Source organism: Macaca fascicularis, chromosome 9, assembly GCF_037993035.2.
Source record: "Macaca fascicularis isolate 582-1 chromosome 9, T2T-MFA8v1.1".
Lineage (NCBI taxonomy): Eukaryota > Metazoa > Chordata > Mammalia > Primates > Cercopithecidae > Macaca > Macaca fascicularis.
In genome coordinates, this window is record NC_088383.1 from 116017300 (window position 1) to 116038243 (window position 20944).

The following is a 20944-nucleotide window of genomic DNA, read 5'->3' on the forward strand; positions in this document are numbered from 1 at the left end:
AATCCTCTGCAATCACAGATTGTTTGAAGCCAATAAACCAAAGGTGATGACCTTGCTAATATATCCCAGCAGGAGAAAGAAATAAAGCTGTGCTGAGGAATAACTCTTCAGCACACCATTTCCCTTTGGAAGGAGGAGAAGCGTTGAAAGCGCCCCAGCCTGATTTATGGATGAGCAGTACTGTATTTCGGAAACTTCACCTGAAATAAGAAACAGGTTTTTCTAAAGGTCTCCAGTACTGTTGCGCTCATCCTCCTTGTCCTACGATATACTGAACAATGCCCCCTGAGCCATGGATACTCGCTTCAGTGTCACACATAGCTCTAGTGGCCTTTGCTCAAAGTTGAGGCAGGTCCATAGTGGGGTCCTGTGTCCTGTTTCCTAAAGTGAATTGTCGGGAGACAGCACAAGGTGCAGCCCTTGGAACTGGGAATTCAATGGGCCAGACGTTACATTTGTATCTGAAAAAACGTACCTCCGCATTACCATTAGATTAGCTACAGCACTCATGAAGCATCATTACAGACATTCAGCATAGCAGTGTCAAGTTACGTGCTGAAATTAGATTAATATCTGTCACCTCCCTCAAATGCAATTACAATAGATTAGAGCAAAACATGACATTTCAGTAAACTATCTTCTGTTAACCATTGATTACTTGTGCTACATAATATGGGACACGCTTTATATGAATTAAACCCACAGATGACAAAGATAATATATGTTTTTAAAAATCTCCTCTCCTCATTACATTTAACCTGTTGCTTCTTGTTACTGAACATACTACTATGCACTAAGGTCTGTACTTGGTGTTGGGTATGCAAAAATGAAGAAGGTAGCATATGTCCTTCAAAATGTTCCTGGTAAAGGTAAGAGATTAATAGAAAGTGCTTACAACTTAAATCAATACATTCAAAAGGAAAAATATGTACAACAGAAAGAGCACATGAGCAGTAATTTATTCTCTGTGTGGGTCGGGCGTGGTGGCTCATGTCTGTAATCCCAGCACTTTGGGAGGCTGAGGCAGGCGGATCACCTGAGGTCAGGAGTTCAAGACCAACCTGGCCAACATGATGAAACCCCATCTCAACTAAAAATACAAAAATTAGCTGGATGTGGTGGCACATGCCTGTAATCCCAGCTACAGGGGGGACTGAAGCAGAAGAATTGCTTGAACCCGAGAGGTGGTGGTTGCAGTGAGCTTAAATTGTTCCACTGTACTCCAGCCTGGGTGACAAGAACAAAATTCCACCTGAAAAAATAATAATAAAAAAATTATTCTCTGTGTGGATAGAGATTGCTAGGGAAGGATTCTACAAAAGATGGTCCTTGTGGGGTTCAAAGCCTGGGCTCTGGAGCTAGACTGGATTCAGATCTCTTCTCTACTGCTTAGTATCCTAATGACCCTGTTTGGGTTACCGCCCTATGCCTCAGTTTCCATGTCTACAAAAAGGGTGTAACGATAGCATCAATCTCATAAAATTATTTTGGGAATTTGTTTAGTCAATACATATAAAGCACTTGAAGGCATGCCTGGCATATAGTAAAATGTCAGTATAAATGGCTAGCAGAATTATTTTTTAGGCAAATTGAATAGAAGGGGAAAGGCATTTCCAGCAAAGACCAAAGAGGTACAAAATCCAAGATTTGTGTTTGTCTGTTATTGTTGTATTATTAATGTATGTTTATTAGGTGACCCACACTCAACATCAGTGTCACCACAAGCCTATTAGATAAGTATACTTTTTCTGATGAGGAAATGAAGCAGAGAGACTTAAAAAAAATCTCCCACAGTCTCAGAGCTAGTAAATGGACAGAGCCAGGATTCCTGCCCAGACAGCCCAAGGTCAAAGCCCACGTGCTGACCCATGACATGGATGGCCTTCCAAGAGCACATGTTGCCTTGGCAGAACCTATAAGTAGTTCACCATGGCTAGAACACACAATACCCTTTCTTTATTGAGAATTTTAGTAAGTGAAATGAACGATACCAAGGAATGCGGCTCCCAGTAGGAGAGGGATTGGAGAAGCCAAAGTAAAGTCAACTTAGACTCCAGAAAACTAAACTCTAAAAAATACATTTTTAAATATAAAAGGAAAGGAAATTTTGGAATGGGCTTCAGAGTAAGTAGTAGGGTGAAAAATGGTGACTAGCAAGAAAATCAGTATTACTTCAATCTCACATCTGAGCGACTCGCTCTGTGTTGACAATGGTATCACAGGGACTGCCAGTTGTGGTTAATCTATAAGTCTTACTTCTGGGAATAGAGAGCTGCCTGGAGAAAATCTCCCATAGAGAAGGCTTCTTAGTGTTCCCCAAAGGTGTGGAGGTGGGTTGTCACTCACAAATAACTCAGGGATGTGGGGGGAATTGACAAGTAGATCTAGTTGTTCCATATACATGCAGAAAAATAAACAGCTCCTTCTCCTAGAGAGTTGAGTGGATTTCTTAAGAGTAGCTTTTATAAAAGGCTTTTCTGATTAACTCCACCTGCTCTGACCAGTTCCCATTTACGGAGTTCCCTGGGGACAAGATATGTTCCAAGTTTTATAATACAAAAATTCACACTCCTCTGGGTAATATATTTTTTTTAAGTGTTCTTTAGGCTCTTAAATATGAATAGATCGGAGGTCCTACTGTTTCACTGTTTGTCCTCCTCCCACCTCCGGCTTCCCTTTCTTCTTTCTCTATTTAGTCGAGACCTCTTATCTACCACTCAAGCCCATCAGCTCCCCCAACCTCTTGTCTTTCCTCCTGGAATCATAAACAAATGCCTTCTTGTGTGTTACACAAGGCTCACTGGAACAAAAGCACAGCCATGTTGACCCCAGAGTGTAGCCTCATCTGGATCTCAGCATTATTCAGTGCAGTGCAAGCCAGCCCCTGAGCTGTCCCTCTCCTGTATTCTCAGTGGCTCTTCCAAAATGTCAAGTCCCATCTCACGTCCATCTCCCACTCAACATACAACCAAATGGCAGGACACCCCCCAACCCACATCGCTCAGGAAAGCTGATTTGTGGGAGTCCCTATCTTGGTCTCCTTGCCTCCTTGCTTGGTGAAAGGAAAGCTCCCCTCGGTCCACCCCTTGCCCTCCCTGATGTACTATGGCTGGATAATTCCTCCACCTGACCTTGGATTCCATACCTTCTCTACCACTCAATTCTCTAACAGTTCTCTATCAGTTCTATTCTCCACTATTTTTTTTTTTTTTTATATTTTCAATCTCTTTTCACTGATTTCTCCCTGGAAAATGCAAACATGGCCAGGTTTGTTCTCATTTAAAGAAAGGAAAATGTTCCTTTTGTCTGTCACCTCCTTTCTGCAAACTCACGTCTCTTCCTTTTATTTCCCTTCACAGCTCCTTCTTGAGAGAGCTGTCTTCATATCCTGTCCCCATTCCCTGACTGCTCGTCCACTAGTCAGAGGTGCTCAGTAGGCATCACCAGGATAGATAGATGCACCTTCTCAGCCCCCTGTAACCCAACTTTCCCTCCCCCACTTCTGTTGAGCCAATGTCTTCCGAACTGACAAATTTGGTGGCTATTTCACACATATTTTTCTTACTTATCTGTGATGTTTAATGTTCTTCTCACTTGTTCCTCTGCCTAATTTTTCTTCCAACTTTCAAGCAGCAACTCCTCCAACTCCTCCTCAGACTTCTGTTTGTCTAGGAACTGGGGATCTTCTCAGTTTTTCTCTGATTTTCTTCTGCACACTCTCCCTAGGCTCCTATGAACACAGCTTCTACTGCTCAAGTTCATGCCTTCCAAATATGTCTTCGCATCAGTCCTTCTGTCTGGACTCCAAGGCCATGTATACTTTAATTAGCTGAAAATTTCCATTTGAGTTGTCTAACTACCTCAACCTCAATCTGTTAAAAAGTAAATTAATAAGCCGGGCGCAGTGTCTCATGCTGTAATCCCAGCACTTTGGGAGGCTGAGGTGGGCGGATCATGAGGTCAGGAGATCGAGACCATCCTGGCTAACACAGTGAAACCCCGTCTGTACTAGAAACACACAAAAAAGTTAGCCGGACATGGTGGCAGGCGCCTATAGTCCCAGCTACTTGGGAGGCTGAGGCAGGAGAATGGCGTGAACTCAGGAGGTGGAGCTTGCAGTGAGCCAAGATCATGCCACTGGACTCCAGCCTGGGCAACAGAGCGAGACTCCATCTCAAAAAAAATAAAAAATAAAATTAATTAATTAATTAATTAATATTCTCTTCACCTCATCCCCATCTCCCATTCTAAAATTGTCTTCCTCCATCTTCTCCTAGAAAATAATCTCACCATCCTCTGGAATGTCCAAGACAAAACTGAGAAAGTCATTGCAGATATGTCTCTCTCTTTCACCTTCTTACTCACCAAACAACTGGTCCTGTTCACCTTTCCCTTACAAAATCTATTGAAATCACCCCTACCCTCTATATATTGAACTCCATTTTTTCACTCTCTGAAAAGGTTGGCCCCTTCTCATCTCTTACTTCTCACTTCATTGACCACTTTGTTCATGGTCACCAATTTTGTTCTTTGCCAGGTGAATCCACAACATGACACCAAGGTAATTTTTTTTGGGAAATTCACATCTCATCAACCGTTTTACTTGCCCCAGACCTTTCCGAGATGCATTACTTCCTCTGGGATAAATGTCAGAATACTTAGCAAAGAACTGACCCATTGCACACACAGACTGTATTGTGATTTGGTGCAATTTCCTCAATATGCCATGCTGCCAGCACCTAGAGGTGCCTGAAATATGGGAGGTACTCACTAAATAATCAGCCTCCCTTACTAGTCTAATTCCTACTCCTTCTTTGAGATTCAGTTCAGGTCTCTTCTTCTCCAGGAAGCTCTTCCTTCCCCATCCAGAGAACCTATAGTACTTCTACTATGGCACTTGACATACATACTGATGTAATCTCTCATTTATCTACCTGTCTCCCCAACAGACTGCAAATTGCTTAAGGACAACAATCTGACCTTATTTATATCTGGATTTATACCAGTTAGCATGGGTCCATGTATGTAGGTATTTACATATTCAATTAATTTGCCAAATCTCACTTGAATACCTTTGTGCTAGGCAATTTCCTAGACACCGAAAATAAGACAGACAAGGTCTCTGCCCTTAGGGAGCTTATATTTTAATGGTGGCATCAGACAATAGACAAGTAATAAATAAAATCATTCTAGATCATGATACATGTAGTGAATGAAAAAAACAAAGAGCTATGGTAGAAAGAAGCAAGAGCCTTTTTTTTTTTTTTTTTTTTTTTGAGATGGAGTCTCACTGTGTCACTCAGGCTGACGTACAGTGCTGTGATCTTGGCTCACTGCAATCTCTGCCTCCAGGGTCCAAGCAATTCTCCTGCCTCAACCTCCCGAGTGGCTGGGATTACAGGCTCCAGCCACCACACCCAGCTAATTTTTAGTAGAGACAAGGTTTCACCATGTTGGCCAGGCTGGTCTCGAACTTCTGGCCTCAAGTGATCCACTCGCCTTGGCCTCCCAAAATGCTGGGATTACAGGAGTGAGCCACCATGTCCACCCAAGTCTACTTTTAATAGTATAGATACTAATGGCTTCTTAAAAAGAAGTTGGTATTTGGACTATGACCTGAAAAACATGGAGGATCTAGTCATGCTGAAGGAATAAAGAGACTCTGTCTTCCTAGAAGGTATGAAATTGTGTTCTGAGGATCTTCTGACTTTCTTTGTGCCCAATACAGGACACTATACTCAAATAGCACTTAATTTCCATTGTTTGATTGCTTATTAATAAGCTTAAATGTTAACATAAAAGGATAATCCAAAACAGTGAATACATAGGAAAGTCTTCTGAGGAACTGTGAGGATGTGGAAGGTAACTGGATGGTGGTGATCTGTATCTCAAGGGACTTCACAGACGTAAAATTTTACCATGTGGTGTTCATATCAATGTACTAAAATGGGAATTAATATTCTAAATACTTCCAGAAATATATAAACAGGTTTGATAGCAGAATGTAAGTTGCTTTGTTTTCTCTAGTAAAATTTTTTGCCTTTGCTTTCTCAGCTTATATTGGCAAAGTTATTAGGACCTCAGGACAGTGTTGCTTTACTGTATATTTCATCTATTACTTGCTAAAAGGAGAAGTGGGGAACTCAGCAGGGTGTCAATCACTGAGGCAAACAAGGAGAGCAGGGGTGCAAGCTGAGACCAGACTCACAGACAGTCTCACAGATCTCAGGAAGGTCTATAGCATCTTTTGGATGAATACATGTAGATCCTTGTAGAACCAGCTTTTATGTGGTGAGTTCTAACATTTTGTTAAAATCAAGGGGGCTGAACAGGAATGCCTAGAGTTCTATGGAAATAACAGATTCCTGACTTGAATCGCTGGGCTTTTCCCACTTGGCACTGGTTATGCTCTTCTTCTCTGACTGCAATGTCATGGAATTTCACGAGGTCATGTAGCACATTATTCAGAACTGTATCGCCTACACATAAGACAGTAGGTTAAAAATTTAGGATAGAAATAAGTATATGATGTAGGCCTGGCTTTCAGTGACACTAAATCATTTTATAACATACTGCTTCAAAGCAAAAAGCATTTAATGATGCTTAATAAGACCAGTTCTATTTTGGGTGTGAACCAAATGAAAATAAGACATGGTCATAGTCTTTGGAATTCCAGGTTAGTATGAGATATGGCTTGGCTGTGTCTCTACCCAAATCTCATCTTGAATTTTAGCTCCCATAATTCCCACATATCAAGGGAAGGACTTGGTGGGAGGTAACTGAGTCATGGGGGCGGGTCTTCCTCTATACTGTTTTCGTGTTAGTGTGCAAGTCTCATGAGATCTGATGGTTTTGTAAATGGGAGTTCCCCTGCACAAACTCTCTTGCCTGTTGCCATATAAGACATGGCTTTGCTCTTCCATCATTTTACACTATGACTGTGGGGCCTCCCCAGCACTGTGGAACTGTGAGTCAATTAAACCTCTTTCCTTTATAAATTACCCAGTATCGGGCATGTCTTTATTAGCAGCATGGGAACAGACTAACACAGTATGGAAACAGACAAACATCACAATAACTTATGCATACATTTTACCCTGCATTTAGCACACTTCTGTAACTATGCACTGAAAGTCTGCTCTTCACTAGATTTGGAGTTTCTGTAGCACAGGAACAATTATTTATTTATATGCTTATTCCCACTGACTACCTGGTACATTGCTTGGCATGGCATACAGGTGGGTCTAAGAGATGTTTGTTGAACAAAATAAATATACATCTGATAACCATTGTAAATCAAAGATAAATAATTCACTACAAGATTAATGAGGAAGAAGCAATTATTTTTGCCGGAGGAGTGAGGGAAAAAGAGAGGTCCACAGTGCCACAGACCAATACACATATGAAAAGATGCTCACTATCACTTGTGGTCAGGAAAATACCCATTAAAATACACGGAGATCAAGACATCATTTTCATCCAAAAGACTGATTTAAAAGTTATGCATTGAAAATTCCAGTCCTGATGAAAGCCTGGGGAAATCCGCAAACTATTATTGCTTGCACGTGTATGATTTGTTGCAGCCTTCTTGGAATGTAATCTCGAGTATCATTTACAATATAAATGCATTCATTTTTGATACAACAATATCATCTTAAGAATTCTATTGTACTTTATAAAGGTAAAATTACCAAAGTAAAAGGATATGTTTATAGATATGTCTGTCAGAGCACTATGTGTAATAACAACTCTTGAGGAAATGAACTAAAGATCCATCAGAAAGGTAATGGAGAAGCAGTGTAGCACAGGCATTCAGAGAATACTCAGGAGTCAGCTCTATCTGACTAGCTGGCTGTCAGACCATTGAGCATGCTACTAAATCTTTCTAAGTCTTACTTCTCTCATCTAGAAACTGGAGCTACAGGCTGGGTGTGGTGGCTCATGCCTGTAATCCCAGCACTTTGGGAGGCCAAGGCGGGCGGATCACCTGAGGAGTTCGAGACTAGCCTGGCCAACGGGGTGAAACCCTGTATCTACTAAAAATGCAAAAAGATTAGCTGGGTATGGTGGCAGGCACCTGCAATCCCAGCTACTCAGGAGGCTGAGGCAGGAGAATTGCTTGAACCAGAGAGAGGCAGAGGTTGCAGTGAGTCGAGAACATGCCATCACTCTTCACGAATGAAACTCCATCTCAAAAAAAAAAAAAAAAAAAAGAAAGAAACTAGAGCTACAAACAGTGCCTATTTTTGGGGGTTGTTAAAAGGATGAAAGCACTGAAAACACTTCTTGGCATGTAGGAAGCAATACATAAGTTAATTAAGCATGCAGTTGTTTAATTCAATATACTGTACAATATGCATACTCTGGGATGCTTATAAGCCTGGACCATTTTTTTCAATGCATTAATCTGGACAAACACCCAAGAGTCATTGTTAAGGGAAATAAATCAGGTTGTCATAGTCGAGTGAATAGTATACTTCTGTTTTCTTAAACAAATGAAAAAGTAGACCTACGGTATGTATATATCTGTTGGCACTTTTTAGTTGAGTCATAAAGATATGAAGAGAAAAAAACAATAACTCAACATCACAGATATCAGGAAAACTCGATCTAGGTGGTATGTAAGAAACTATTCACAGTTTTTAAAAAATATATATATCTGTATTTTTTTCTGGCTCATTGTAATGAGCACACATTTGTGATTTTTTAAAAAATAACAAGGTTTACTAAAATAAATGTCGGCAGGGTGGAGTGACTCACACCTGTAATCCCAGTGCTTTAGGAGGCTGAGTTAAGGGGATTGCTTAAAGCCAGGGGTCCAAGACCAATCTGGGCAACAAATTGAGGCCTCGTCTCTACAAAAAAATTTAAAAATTAATCTGGCGCAGTGGTATGTACCTGTAGCACCAGCTACTTGGGAGGCTGAGGCTGGAGGATTGCTTGTGGCTGGAGTGAGCTATGATTGTTCCATTGCCTGAGTGCCAGAGCAAGACCCTGTTTCTTTAAAACATAAAAAAAAAATTAACTGTAGGCCGAGCACAGTGGCTTACGCCTGTAATCCCAACACTTTGGGAGGCTGAGACAGGCAGATCATAAGGTCAGGAGATTGAGACCATCCTGGCTAACACGGTGAAACCCCGTCTCTACTAAAAATACAAAAAATATATTAGCCAGGCGTGGTGGCGGGCGCCTGTAGTCCCAGCTACTCAGGAGGCTGAAGCAGGAGAATGGCGTGAACCAGGGAGGCAGAGCTTGCAGTGAGCTCAGATCGCGCCACTGCACTCCACCCTGGGCGACAGAGCAAGACTCCATCTCAAAAAAAAAAAAAAATTAATTGTATAAGTTCAGGAACCACAAGCAACTCCAAGTGACACAAATATGGAATGGTAGTTACAAAACACAAAAGAATCGAGAATCCAAAGAGCCACAATCCAGAACACTTCCGGATCCTGCCTGGGAGCTCGACTAGCTCCCTTGGACCTTGGAGAGGTACTAAACATTTGTACGCACAGGTGTGAATTGCATCATTAAATCTGTGTGGCATCAAGACTTCTCTTGCTTGGAAGTTATCACACTCTGGTTTTATTATTATTATTATTATTAATATTAATATTTCAGGATGTGCATATAGCCTTGTGTTTATAGCAGAGTGAAACCTGGATTTGGTAGCAAAACATCCTTCAAAGCAGGGACTAACAATCTGACCCAAGCCACCCACTCTTCTTCCCCTGGATGTGGTGTGGGAGTAGAAGGGAGGCGTTGGGACTCACCCACAGGGCCGGCAGAGGGCTCACAGCACACAGATGAGTTCCCTTCAGCCTGAACCCAAGGAGTTCTTCAGAGAGCACAGGCTGCCCTCATCCCCACACAGTCTCTGCCTCAAGGCTATTATTCACAAACACTACTGGGGAACTTCTCTTGATAATCACGATGTGTAATGCCCAAGAAAATGTGTCCCCTGAGAAAATGGGACAGGGTTGGCTGCCAATACAGAATCACATCAAAAGCCTAACACATTCTCTGTCCTTAAACTGCACTTGCTTTGTGCCCCTCCAAAAGCAGGTTCTGCTGTTTGAGAAGTGCATACTTTTGGAGACCCAGTTAGAAGCCTGCTTGTGTCCCATGTGGATCTGAGAATAGGACACTGCATTTGAGATGTCAGCCATGTCAGGCAAACTCTATGACAGACAGGTACTGCAGGCTGAGTGCTGCTTTAAGAGAGTAGACTTTCAGCTCCTTCCAGAATTGCCTAGGGCTTTCTCACAAGCTAAGCCTCTCTCAACAGACTGCTGATTGCCCCAGTATAACAGGAAAAAAAGATGAATATATTTCTTCTCAGAAGTACTATATTCAAGATTTTGACATTTTATTTTTCTCAACCTTTAAGCTTATCTTGCGTCAATATGGTAAAACCACCACGCTCTCCAATTCGCAAAGCTTAATCTACTATAAAGTGAAGACAATTTTAAGGTGCAGTTGATTGTTCTGCATCAAATCATCCCCTCTTCCTCTCGGTTTGACTCCCCGAGTGAAGAACAACACAAAATGAAACAGAAATCACCAACTTGCTCCAAGATTAAGGTGTAATCAATGACAAGACCAACTGGGAGCAAAAGCTCATTAATTTGGTACAGTGATGTCTCGCTCTGTCTTCCCAGGTTTGTTAATATCCAGCAAGGCTTACAGCCCTAGGACATCATTGTAAGGTCAACAGCCTCTTGGCCTCTTGCCTACCCTACCACCTCAAGGGCATTTGCCAGTTGCCCCTTTCTGACTCTTTAGCTGCTAAAACTTGTAAAGAATAAGGGCTCAATTGAAAACTGCATGCATCTATTTGTTGGACAAGAAGCCATTTCTCTGTCGCCCAGTATTTTCAGGAGTAAGGCAACTGCTGCTCAGAATGTTACAGCATATAGAAAACCCTATTTGCTCTGTATATAGTGTGTGTGTGTGTGTGTGTCTGTGTGTGTGTGTGTATACACAACACATATATAGATAATATATAATAATATACACATATATTTCTATAAAATATTCTGTTGATTTGTTTGCATATAGAAAGATCCACCAGAAGGCAGAGCTCTGGAAGACAGATAAGCAATGAACGGATGGAGTTCAGTAACATGTCTGTAAGTCTGTAGGCTACTATTTCCTAGTTGTGTGACCTTGGGCACACCATAAAAATGAATTAAGAGGATCTAATAACACATGTCTAACACTCAGCATCATGTCTGACACATAGTGAATACCCAGTAAAAGTTTTCAGTATTGTCATCATTACCATTATCATCATTATCACTAAACCAGAAGGTGCTGGGTTCAAGGACTCAAAGATGAGTTAAGAAGAGAAAATATCTACATGAGCAAAGTAAAGAAGCAACACTTATCTCATATTCTTATTACAACACTTACAGTTGTGTGAGAGTCTGTCTATTTACATTATATCTATCTTATTCTGGGATCTGGCATTTCTGGGTGGCTGCTTCAATAACTTATTCTATACAATTACATAAGGAGGGATACATGCAAGTGTATTTTCCTCTCACCTTGACTGTCCACAGATCTTTGTCCCCCTCTAAAAAGGAACGCCTGGAAGACAGAGCCTATCTGCTGTTGATCTAGGCACACACATACCTTCCCCTTGCTGGACCAGATCATTCCAAGGCATAAAGGAGTTAATCAATACAACACTGTTGAATAAAAGAAATAAAATACAATATAATAAAATAATATTTGGATGACCATTCAGTTTGTTGTGTTCACTGCTCTGTTTAAAAACAGAGTTACTGAGTACTAGCTTATATGCTAACTCCTGTACTCAGGGCCATGGGTACCTTGCAGATGTCTAAGACTTGCCTGAGGTCATAGTCCCCAATTTTTGGCATAGGCAGGTTTTCTGAACATAAAGTACTGAAACCACCCCAATAGTCCCATACACATTTCTTTTGGATAAAAATAGGAATTGGCCCTTCCTGTCTTAAAGCTTGAAACTTAACATTTGTTTCATCTGAGTTCCTTCCTCAGGAAAGGCCCTGGAAGCCTCTCAAAAAGTATCAAAGAACTAAAACTCACCAGCTTATCGCATTCAGACAATGAGATGCCAGGCCCCTCATTTCATTTCCTTACCTTTCCCTAGTTCCTGAGTTCCAACACACTGTTACATTTCTATCCCACTATATTAAACCCCTAAGTTTAGTGAGTCAGGGAGATGGATTTGAGACTGATCGCCCATCTCCTCAGCTCCACCACCTGATTAAAGCCTTCTTCCTTGGCAATAATCGTTGTCTCGGTGATTGGCTTTCTGTGCAGTGAGCAGCAGGGCTGAGACTGGATCCTTGGTGTTTTGGTAACAGTATGAGCTGGTGCAGGAGAAAGTCAGTTTGTGCTAGGCCATCTAGTTTCCCTCAAGAAAGTATGTGCTAGACAACTCAGAACCATAAGGCTTTCTCTTCCTGACCCCTGTCGTCTACCCACCCAGGCCTGTCCCACTCCTCCTCTGTATTAGCGTAACTACGGAGGTTCCCTAAACTCTGAGTATGGGCACCGTGAGCTGTTCAAAAGTCCTACTGAGGTTTTATATATGACATATTATATATTATAATATGAAGTATTATACATATTTTCCACCTTATTCTCTCTTTTCTAAATTATATTTTCAGTAAGGTACGTGCCATTCCTATTAAAGTACTAAAATGACTAGGCGTGGTGGCTCATGCCTGTAATCCTGAAAGTTTGGGAGGCTAAGGTGGGAGAGTTACTCGAACCCAGGAGCTCAAGACCAGTTTGAGTAACAAAATGGGACCCTGTCTCTATAAAAATAATTTTTAAAAATTAGCCTAGGGTAGTGGCAAATACTTGTAGTCCCAGCTACTTGGGAGGTGGAGGTGGGAAGATCGCTTTTATCTGGGTGTTTGAGGCTGCAGTAAGCTGTGATCATGCCCCTGCACTCCAGCGTGGGTGACAGGGTGAGAATCTTTCTCAAATAATAATAATAATAATAATTTAAAATAAATAAAATTACCAGCTTCTAATATATCACATACCTGCAGTAGTCACACCAGTATATGACATATGGCAAATGACTATTGGGGTATATTTTAAAAATATATTATGTATCTATGGGTATAGTGTGTGGGCGTATACACATGGTCATCTCACTGTATCTGGAGGAGATTGTTTCCAGAACCCCCCATGAATACTAAAATCCACAGATGCTCAAATTCCTGATAGAAGATGGTGTAGTATTTGCATATGATGTACTGATCTTCTCCCTAGTATATTTAAAATCATTCCCAGATTACTTGTAACACTAAATACAATATAAATATTATGTAAATAGTTGTTATGCTGTATTTTTTACTTGTTTTAGTGCTAGTGTTTTTTTTAATTTTTTCCCCCAACAGTTTTGATCCAAGATGGGTTGAATTAACAGATCTAAAACTCACAGAGAGAGAACGCTGACTATATGTGTATCTATAGTCATGTATCACTTAATGAGGTGGATACATTCTGAGAAACATGACCTTAGGTGAGTTTCTCATCGTGTGAACATCATACAGTATACTTACACAAACCTAGAGGGTGTAGCGTACTACATATCTAGGCTGTAAGGTATGCCCTATTGTTCCAAGACTGCAAATTCATACAGCATGTTACTGTACTGAACACTGTGGGCAATTGTAACATCATGGTATTTGTGTACCTAAACATACCTAAACAAAAGAGGTACAGGAAAAATACAGTATAATTTTATGGGACCACTGTTGTATATGGTGTCGTTGACTAAAACGTCATTATGCAGTGCATGACAGTATACATCCTTCAGTGAAATTCATTTTAAGATTCAGAAGCCAGCAGGTCATTCTTGCCACACTTTCCCAGACTTCACCCAAGTAGACTGCTCCTTCAGAAGGGAAGCCTGATACTAATGGAATGTGATGCCATTTTTTAAATTAACCTTTTCCACCAAGTTTAAAAAGGACATTCTTCCTAGACTGAGCCGTCAGTAACAATGCCCCATCATGGAGAGAAAAGCACACTGAACCTGAGCTTCTACAGTTTGGGGCGACCAGCTCCTCAGGCCCCGCAAGCATGCTCTTTCCACTATGCAGGTGGAGAGTTACGACTGCTGAAAGCCTCTGTCCCAGTGAGACAAAACTGCATTATCTATTAAATTTCTAATATGCAGACTATGTTTTATATGGCAGATACACTGCAGAAAAAAACGCTGGCTTTTACTCTTATACATGGAGATCCATTAGAGAAATCTATCAGGGAAGTACGAAGTTGATCAGAGTCACAGAGATTCTGATGAAGGGTTACAGAATTGAGGCAATATAGTAGATGCTGGCTCCTTAAAGCACTAAAAAATTATACTTTTTATTAAGGCCCCTACCAAACTTCGCACACTTTCAGTTACATCCCTGTAACTAGGAACTATACCCAAAAGTGGCCCCTTGGTTTCCAGGCTTCAGGCTGTCTTATGGCTTGAAGGTTGGGTTTCACTGGGTGCTTGCCCCTATCTGCCTAGGAATCTGTCTGCCTTCTACCACTATCACAATAATTTTTCAAATGAATAGGTACAAATCCCTTAGCATAGAGGAGCTCCTTGAATACCAGCATGACTGGGCAGTTGGGCTACCAAGGATCCAAAATCATGGTTGGGAAACTCCTCCAAGACCCAATATGTTTTCTTCTTTCTACCTACGGCTTGCACCTCCCCCATTTTGAGCCTATAAAAACCCTGGCCTCAGCCGCACTTTGGGACTACCCGCCTTCTGGTAGGGACTACACGCTTTGGGTCTCCTCTCCACTGGGAGCTGTTCCATCACTCAATAAAACTCTTCTCTGCCTGCATCACTCTCCAGTTGTCCGTATAACCTCATTCTTCTTGGATGCAGGACACGAACCTGGGACCCACCAAACAGCGAGTGAGAAAGGAGTTGTAACACTGTAGCCTTCCTGTCCTCTGTTGGTGCCAGGCAGCTGCCCCACACCACAGGGAGTAGCAGTGGGGCCGGGCCAGCCTAGGAGCCATGGGCTAGAGCAGAGCAGTGGGACTGCACAAGCCGTAACACGAACGAGCTAAAAACCACCCCCACCCCACTTGCTGCACTGTGGCTGGTGAGAAGGAGAGAAGAGCTGTGACCCTTCTGGGGACCCAGACCTCAGCTCCCCAAGCCAGGGCTGTGTGCCATGCTGTAACACCCCCTTTGGAGTCTCGTGATTGCTGGTGTCTCCGAGTTTTTAGGGCGCCACCGCATTCCCCTCATCCAGACACCAGCGCCCAAGGCAGAAGCCCCTTGCCGTACACCTGGTCCAGCCACAGCCTTGCACAGAGCCAATGCCTGGAGCTGCCCACCCCACCACAGCAGCTGGCGCGCCTGGCTTGCCCTTGGCGGGCATGAGATATAGACCAGTTGTATGAGCTGAGTGCAGCCTGATGGGCCAAGTGGGCAGAGCAAGCCCTGTGGGTACAAGCAAAACTCAATCAGAGGCACTGTCGGCTGCAGAGGTCTCTGGCTGGCAAACAGGCACTGAAAAAATCCTGTATCATTTCCACACTCTACATGTGTGAAGTAATACAGTGTGTATCCTAAGGATAAGGGTGTGCATGAGTGTGGGTAGGTATGCCTGTGCTGCTGGTGAGCTGCAGGACCGTCATGGAAGGGAAGTTAGTAAAAGAATGTTGCTCTGGGCTGGGCACAGCGGCTCATGCCTGTAATCCAAGCACTTTGGGAGGCCGAGGCTGGCAGATTACCTGAGGTCAGAAGTTCAAGAGCAGCCTGACCAACATGGAGAAACCCAGTCTTTACCAAAAATAGAAAAAATTAGCCAGGTGTGGTGGTGCATGCCTGTAATCCCAACTACTCAGGAGGCTGAGACAGGAGAATCGCTTGAACCCGGGAGGTAGAGATTGCGCTGAGCCGAGACCGTGCCATTGAACTCCAGCCTGGGCAACAAGAGCAAAACTCCTTCTCAAAAAAATAAAAAATAGTTTCCCTGGTAGAGAGCCTCATTCTACAGACCAAGAGGCTGTGCTGAGTCCTTCTGCAAAGAGACTTCCACTCTCACTTCTGATCCAATAAACTTAAAGGTCAGTGAGACGGTGCATAAACACAACCCATTGTACAGGTTAGCAAAAGAATCTGACTGACTAAAAGAAGGGATCTATAAAGAAGGTAAAGCTCTGGACTGCCTGGAGATAAACCCCAGCGCATCACTAAAGAGAGAAAGCAAGGAGTACACATTACCAGGAACCATCCTGCCAGGAAAAAGTGAGTGGGACAGCAGTAGCAGGCATCATGCTTAAATAACAAGGTAATTATTAGCTCCATTTATCTACATACCTCCAAAGTGAGCTCTCGGTGATGCTCCCCAGGTTATAGTCATAGAGCTTTGTCAAAATGAGAATCACCTGAAGGCAAAAGAAGAAATCATGGTTAGTCTCAAACAATTACAATCTCTTAGAACTGAAATGGCCCAAGGGAGGGCTTAGGATTCCTTTAATAGGCGCTTAGCATAATTGAATGAATTGTTACAGCATTTGCGGCACTGACTGGGAAAGGGTTGGCGTGCCTTTCTGCCTTTCCACTGAACTGCTTAGGCCTATCCTCTCCCTACCTTTCTCCCTGTCACCCTGCAGCAAGGGTTAACTGCTCCTCCAGGCATTTCTTTCCCTAGTGGGTTTAATGCTTTTAGGGAAGGCTGGCAGAACTGCCAAATATGAACACACTTCAGGTACTCACTGAGCAGATGCCTGGGAGAAAGGAATGTCAATGATTAGTTTCCAGCCCTAGTAACTGGGCATTGAGGTGGCTGGATAACCTCAATGTGCCCAGCTACCATCTTTTTGGGAGAGAGCAAAGAATTCTTTGAAAGTCAGTATGCCCATTTATTAAGGGGGATGAAGAGTAATGCTATCTCCCAAAAAGAATTGCTGTTTGAAGTTAAATTAGGAAATAAATACAAATTACATATCAATTAGCATGGTGGTTTGTCTTTTTTGTTGTTTTTTTTTTTTTTTTGGAGATGGAGTTTCGCTCATATCGCCCGCGTATGAGTGCAATGGCACAATCTCGGCCCACTGCAACCTCCGCTTCCCAGGTTCAAGCGATTTTCCTGCCTCAGCCTCCCAAGTAGCTGGGATTACAGGAACCCGCCACCATGCCTGGCTAATTTTTTGCATTTTTAGAGATCGGGTTTTGCCACGTTAGTCTGGCTGGTCTCGAACACCTGACCTCAGGTGATCCGCTAGCCTTGGCCTCCCAAAGTGCCGGGATTACAGGCATGAACCACTGCACCTGGCCTAGCATGGGATTCTTAAATGTTAGTTCCTTCCCTTTGCCCTGTGTGAGCTTGGTTTTAACTTTCTTCTGACTTCCAATTTCTAGGAAAGCCATAAAATAGCAGCCACATTGGCAGGGCTAAACAACAGCATTTTAACAGGAGCAAATCTATTTCATGGGGTCCAGATGATTACTGTGTAATCTGTTTCTTATGGAACCCTCCATAAGAAACAGATAAAATCAAAAATTAGGAACAGGTCTCAGGAAAGAAGCCGTAGAATTGCAGAAGGCTAAATTTAAGCTATATTCACTTCGCAGCAAATCCTCCTCTGACATCGAAAGCAGCACTATTTTCAACTTTACCCAGAGGAACCTAAAAACCATTTCATTCTTTCAGAATTCAACAAACATATATTAAACGTTTATTAGGAGCCCAGGATTTTGTCTGATGCCAGAAGAGAACACAAAGAAAAACAGATTCAGCCTACGAGTCCGTGATCCGGTTAGGACAGAAGCGCTCATGAAAGAAAAGGGAAGTTGATGAAGAGCTATATACCCCTTCTCAGTCACACCGCAACTCTTCCCATCACAGCTGCTCCAGAAGACGGCTTCTCTTGGTGTCTACAGCAATGAACACAGTCCACTTGGTTACTTGAAATACATGAGCCCAAGGACACTTGAGAAGATTCCACAGAGCAGTGTGTGTTCCTAACCACTGATTTCTCCACTTGACTTGCTCTTCTTACGTGAGGGAAAAACATTATGGGTTTGCTCAGTTTTCTGTCGAAGTTCGTATTTTCCTCCTGGTACTCATAACCTAGAACATTTGGCTCAGCCCAGCTGTTTCCAACTCAGCAGAAACACGTTGACATTGATTTCCTGAATTCTTCTCTGAAGGCCAAGGGATCAGTTCTAGCCACAGTGAGCAGAGAACATTCCAACCTTAAATTCCGGGCCTGCAAGCTGCTGAGGAATGCTGAATCCAAGTTCCACTCTACTAGCACAGCGTTTGATTTACTGAAGGCACAAGCATCAGTGAACACATTCTTAACTTTTTAAATTTCACAGCAAGCAAACTGAAACTCCCTGACCTTAGGTTTGTTCTGAGTTCAAGGGGAAAAAAAAATTACAATAACTTAAAAACAGGCAGAGATCCCTGAGTACCTGTCATCTAAGGCCACCCCTCTCCTGAACTACAGCACAGCTTCCTTCCTTCCAGGTCCTGTTCAAAACTTGCTTCTTTAGCAAAACGTGAGCATGTGTGAGGTGCGGGACACCCTATGGGCACATCAGATGGCATGCCTGTGGTGGGGGCATATGCTTAACAGATCCATGTGCCAATTAAGTCACGCTCAGTGCTAAATTTCAATCACTGCCATCCCAGGAACACTGATCAGTGGCAGCAGGGTGGCTGTTTGTTTGAAGACACAGAATGATGTTGCTACTCCACCTCAGTACAATTTTGCCGAATAAGCCTATAAATCCCCCACCAAGAAAATAGGGGTGTGGGCATAAAGCATTTCTAGGTAGTTGCTCTCCTGATACAATACCGCAGTAAACTAAATAATGAAGTTCAGCTGGTCACAGGCTGTGTCTCCCATTCATGTGATGAGGGAATTCAAAGGCGCCCCGGAGAAGGAACCCTTTAACCCAGCATGTAATGGTGTGGAGCCACTCGCACAAGCACACACAGAAATTGTTTAAGCAATCCCAGGGCAGGCAGGCAGGGAGGTAGAAACCGCTCCCTGCCTCTTCTTGCAGGGCTAGTAAAACTGAAATGCCAGTGATACACTCAGGCAGTTTATCAATACAGCACCAGAAGAGGAGTCCTTTATGGCATTTGAAAGCATATCTGCTTGAATCAATCTATTTAATCTTTCTGTTTTCATAACGAGAGCAAGAAAGAAGGGAGAACTGCTAACCTTTAGTTATGTTTTCAATCGATTATTTGAGATTTCTTTTTATTTTTTCCCTTTACTGCCTCTCTGCATTATTTACCATCTTATTCCTGAACAATGATGCATCCTTATGTTAGGTATGTTTTGTTGCTTGTTTGTTTGCTTGCTTTTCTGTTATGCCAATACTATTTAACAAAGCAGTTTCTGTTAAGGGAACCAGAGCCAAAACCACTACATTTAAATGAGAAAATGTCAAAAAATGCAATTGCCTCGCTACTCTGGTCTTATTCTCTGTTGTTTTTGTGTATTTTTCAAACTCAAAAGGGAACACAATGGAGCTGTTTTGTTTGCTTTCATTTTTGTTTGGAGATGGGAGTTCTGCTCTATTGCTCAGGCTGGTCTCAACTACTGGGCTTAAGGGATCCTCCCACTTTAACCTCCCTAGTAGCTGGGAGTGAGGTGCAGGACACTGCATCCAGCTTTCAGTGGAAGTTTTTAATTAAGTGAAATGTTGTATGTGCTTAAATAATATACACATAATTCATTTTTATTCATTCAGCACACAATCTTCATGTATAGAAAAACTCTAAGTGTATAGCATTCAATTATAACTTCAATCAAAAAGCAAGGCTATTTTGATGAACACATATACATCTCAAAATGCATATGAACACATATACCCCCACACAAAGTGGCATATCCATCAGCATCCCATTTATTTCTGTGTCTTATTTTCATTATATAGTGTTAAAACATCCCCGATTCAAGTGGTCACCATATGGTACTAGCTTTTTAAGGTTCCTCTCAAAATCTTAGGATATTATCTTTAAATAGCTATAACCCAAATTATCTAAGACTTGATAACCTCCACCTGTGCTGTACCAGGACCTCAGCATCCAATTATTTCTGGGACTTTCCACAGTAACATGTTTCAAGTATGCCCCTCGCCAGTCTAGGACTTGCTGTCACCATATGACATCTGCACTTCATCTTCCACTGCGTGATTCCTTCTTGCCACATCTATCGCTTACAAAACTTTTGGGAGGAACTTCACTTGGTCCATACGTTTTTTCTTCTTTTTTTTTTTTCTTTTTTTTTTTTTTTCTTTTTTAGATGGAGTCTCGCTCTGTCGCCAGGCTAGAGTGCAGTGGCGCAATCTTGGCTCACTGCAAGCTCTGCCTCCTGGGTTCAAGCGATTCTCCTGCCTCAGCCTCCTGAGTAGCTGGGACTACAGGCACGCACCACCACAGCCAGCTAATTTTTGTACTTTTAGTAGAGACAGGTTTCACCATGTTGGCCAGAATGGTCTCGATCTCCTGACCTCGTGATCCACCTGCCTCGGCCTCCCAAAGTGCTGGGATTACAGGCATGAGCCACCGCACCCGGCTGGTACATAGAAGATGCCGGTGCCCACTCGCCAAGCTACTGTTCTCAAATCACCCATTCCTTGGAGGGTAGAAGGGTGCCAGAAACAGTAACAGGTCAGGTTCTGTGCAGGAATGGGAGAGGGTCCAAGGGAGTGAGCAAGGGGTTCTCCCACAGCACTGAGCCACATTTTCATAACCTGGGCTCCCAAACGATTAGTGACCCTTTGATCAGGCCCTTACAAAGCTCCTACTGAATAATTCCATCAAGTCTAGCCCTCACTCCCTCTGGACGAGGAGTTGAGAAACCATCACAAAGGACTCTGTGAGAGGAAAATGTCAATTCATTCCTCCCTTCTGGCCCCAACCTCTTTCTGCACTGGGTTACAGAACA

General features: G+C 42.6%; 1 protein-coding gene across 8 annotated transcripts in view; it reads right to left on the reverse strand.

The window, feature by feature from the left end:
- Positions 1-20944, reverse strand: part of SORCS1 (sortilin related VPS10 domain containing receptor 1) — a 591779-nt gene that overhangs the window by 368512 nt on the left and 202323 nt on the right. For all 8 annotated transcript variants that reach the window (XM_005566385.4, XM_005566384.4, XM_065521387.1 and 5 more), the window contains exon 2: positions 16350-16417. In XM_005566385.4, the coding sequence (XP_005566442.3) occupies positions 16350-16417 (68 nt within the window). The remainder of the gene's footprint in view (positions 1-16349; positions 16418-20944) is intronic.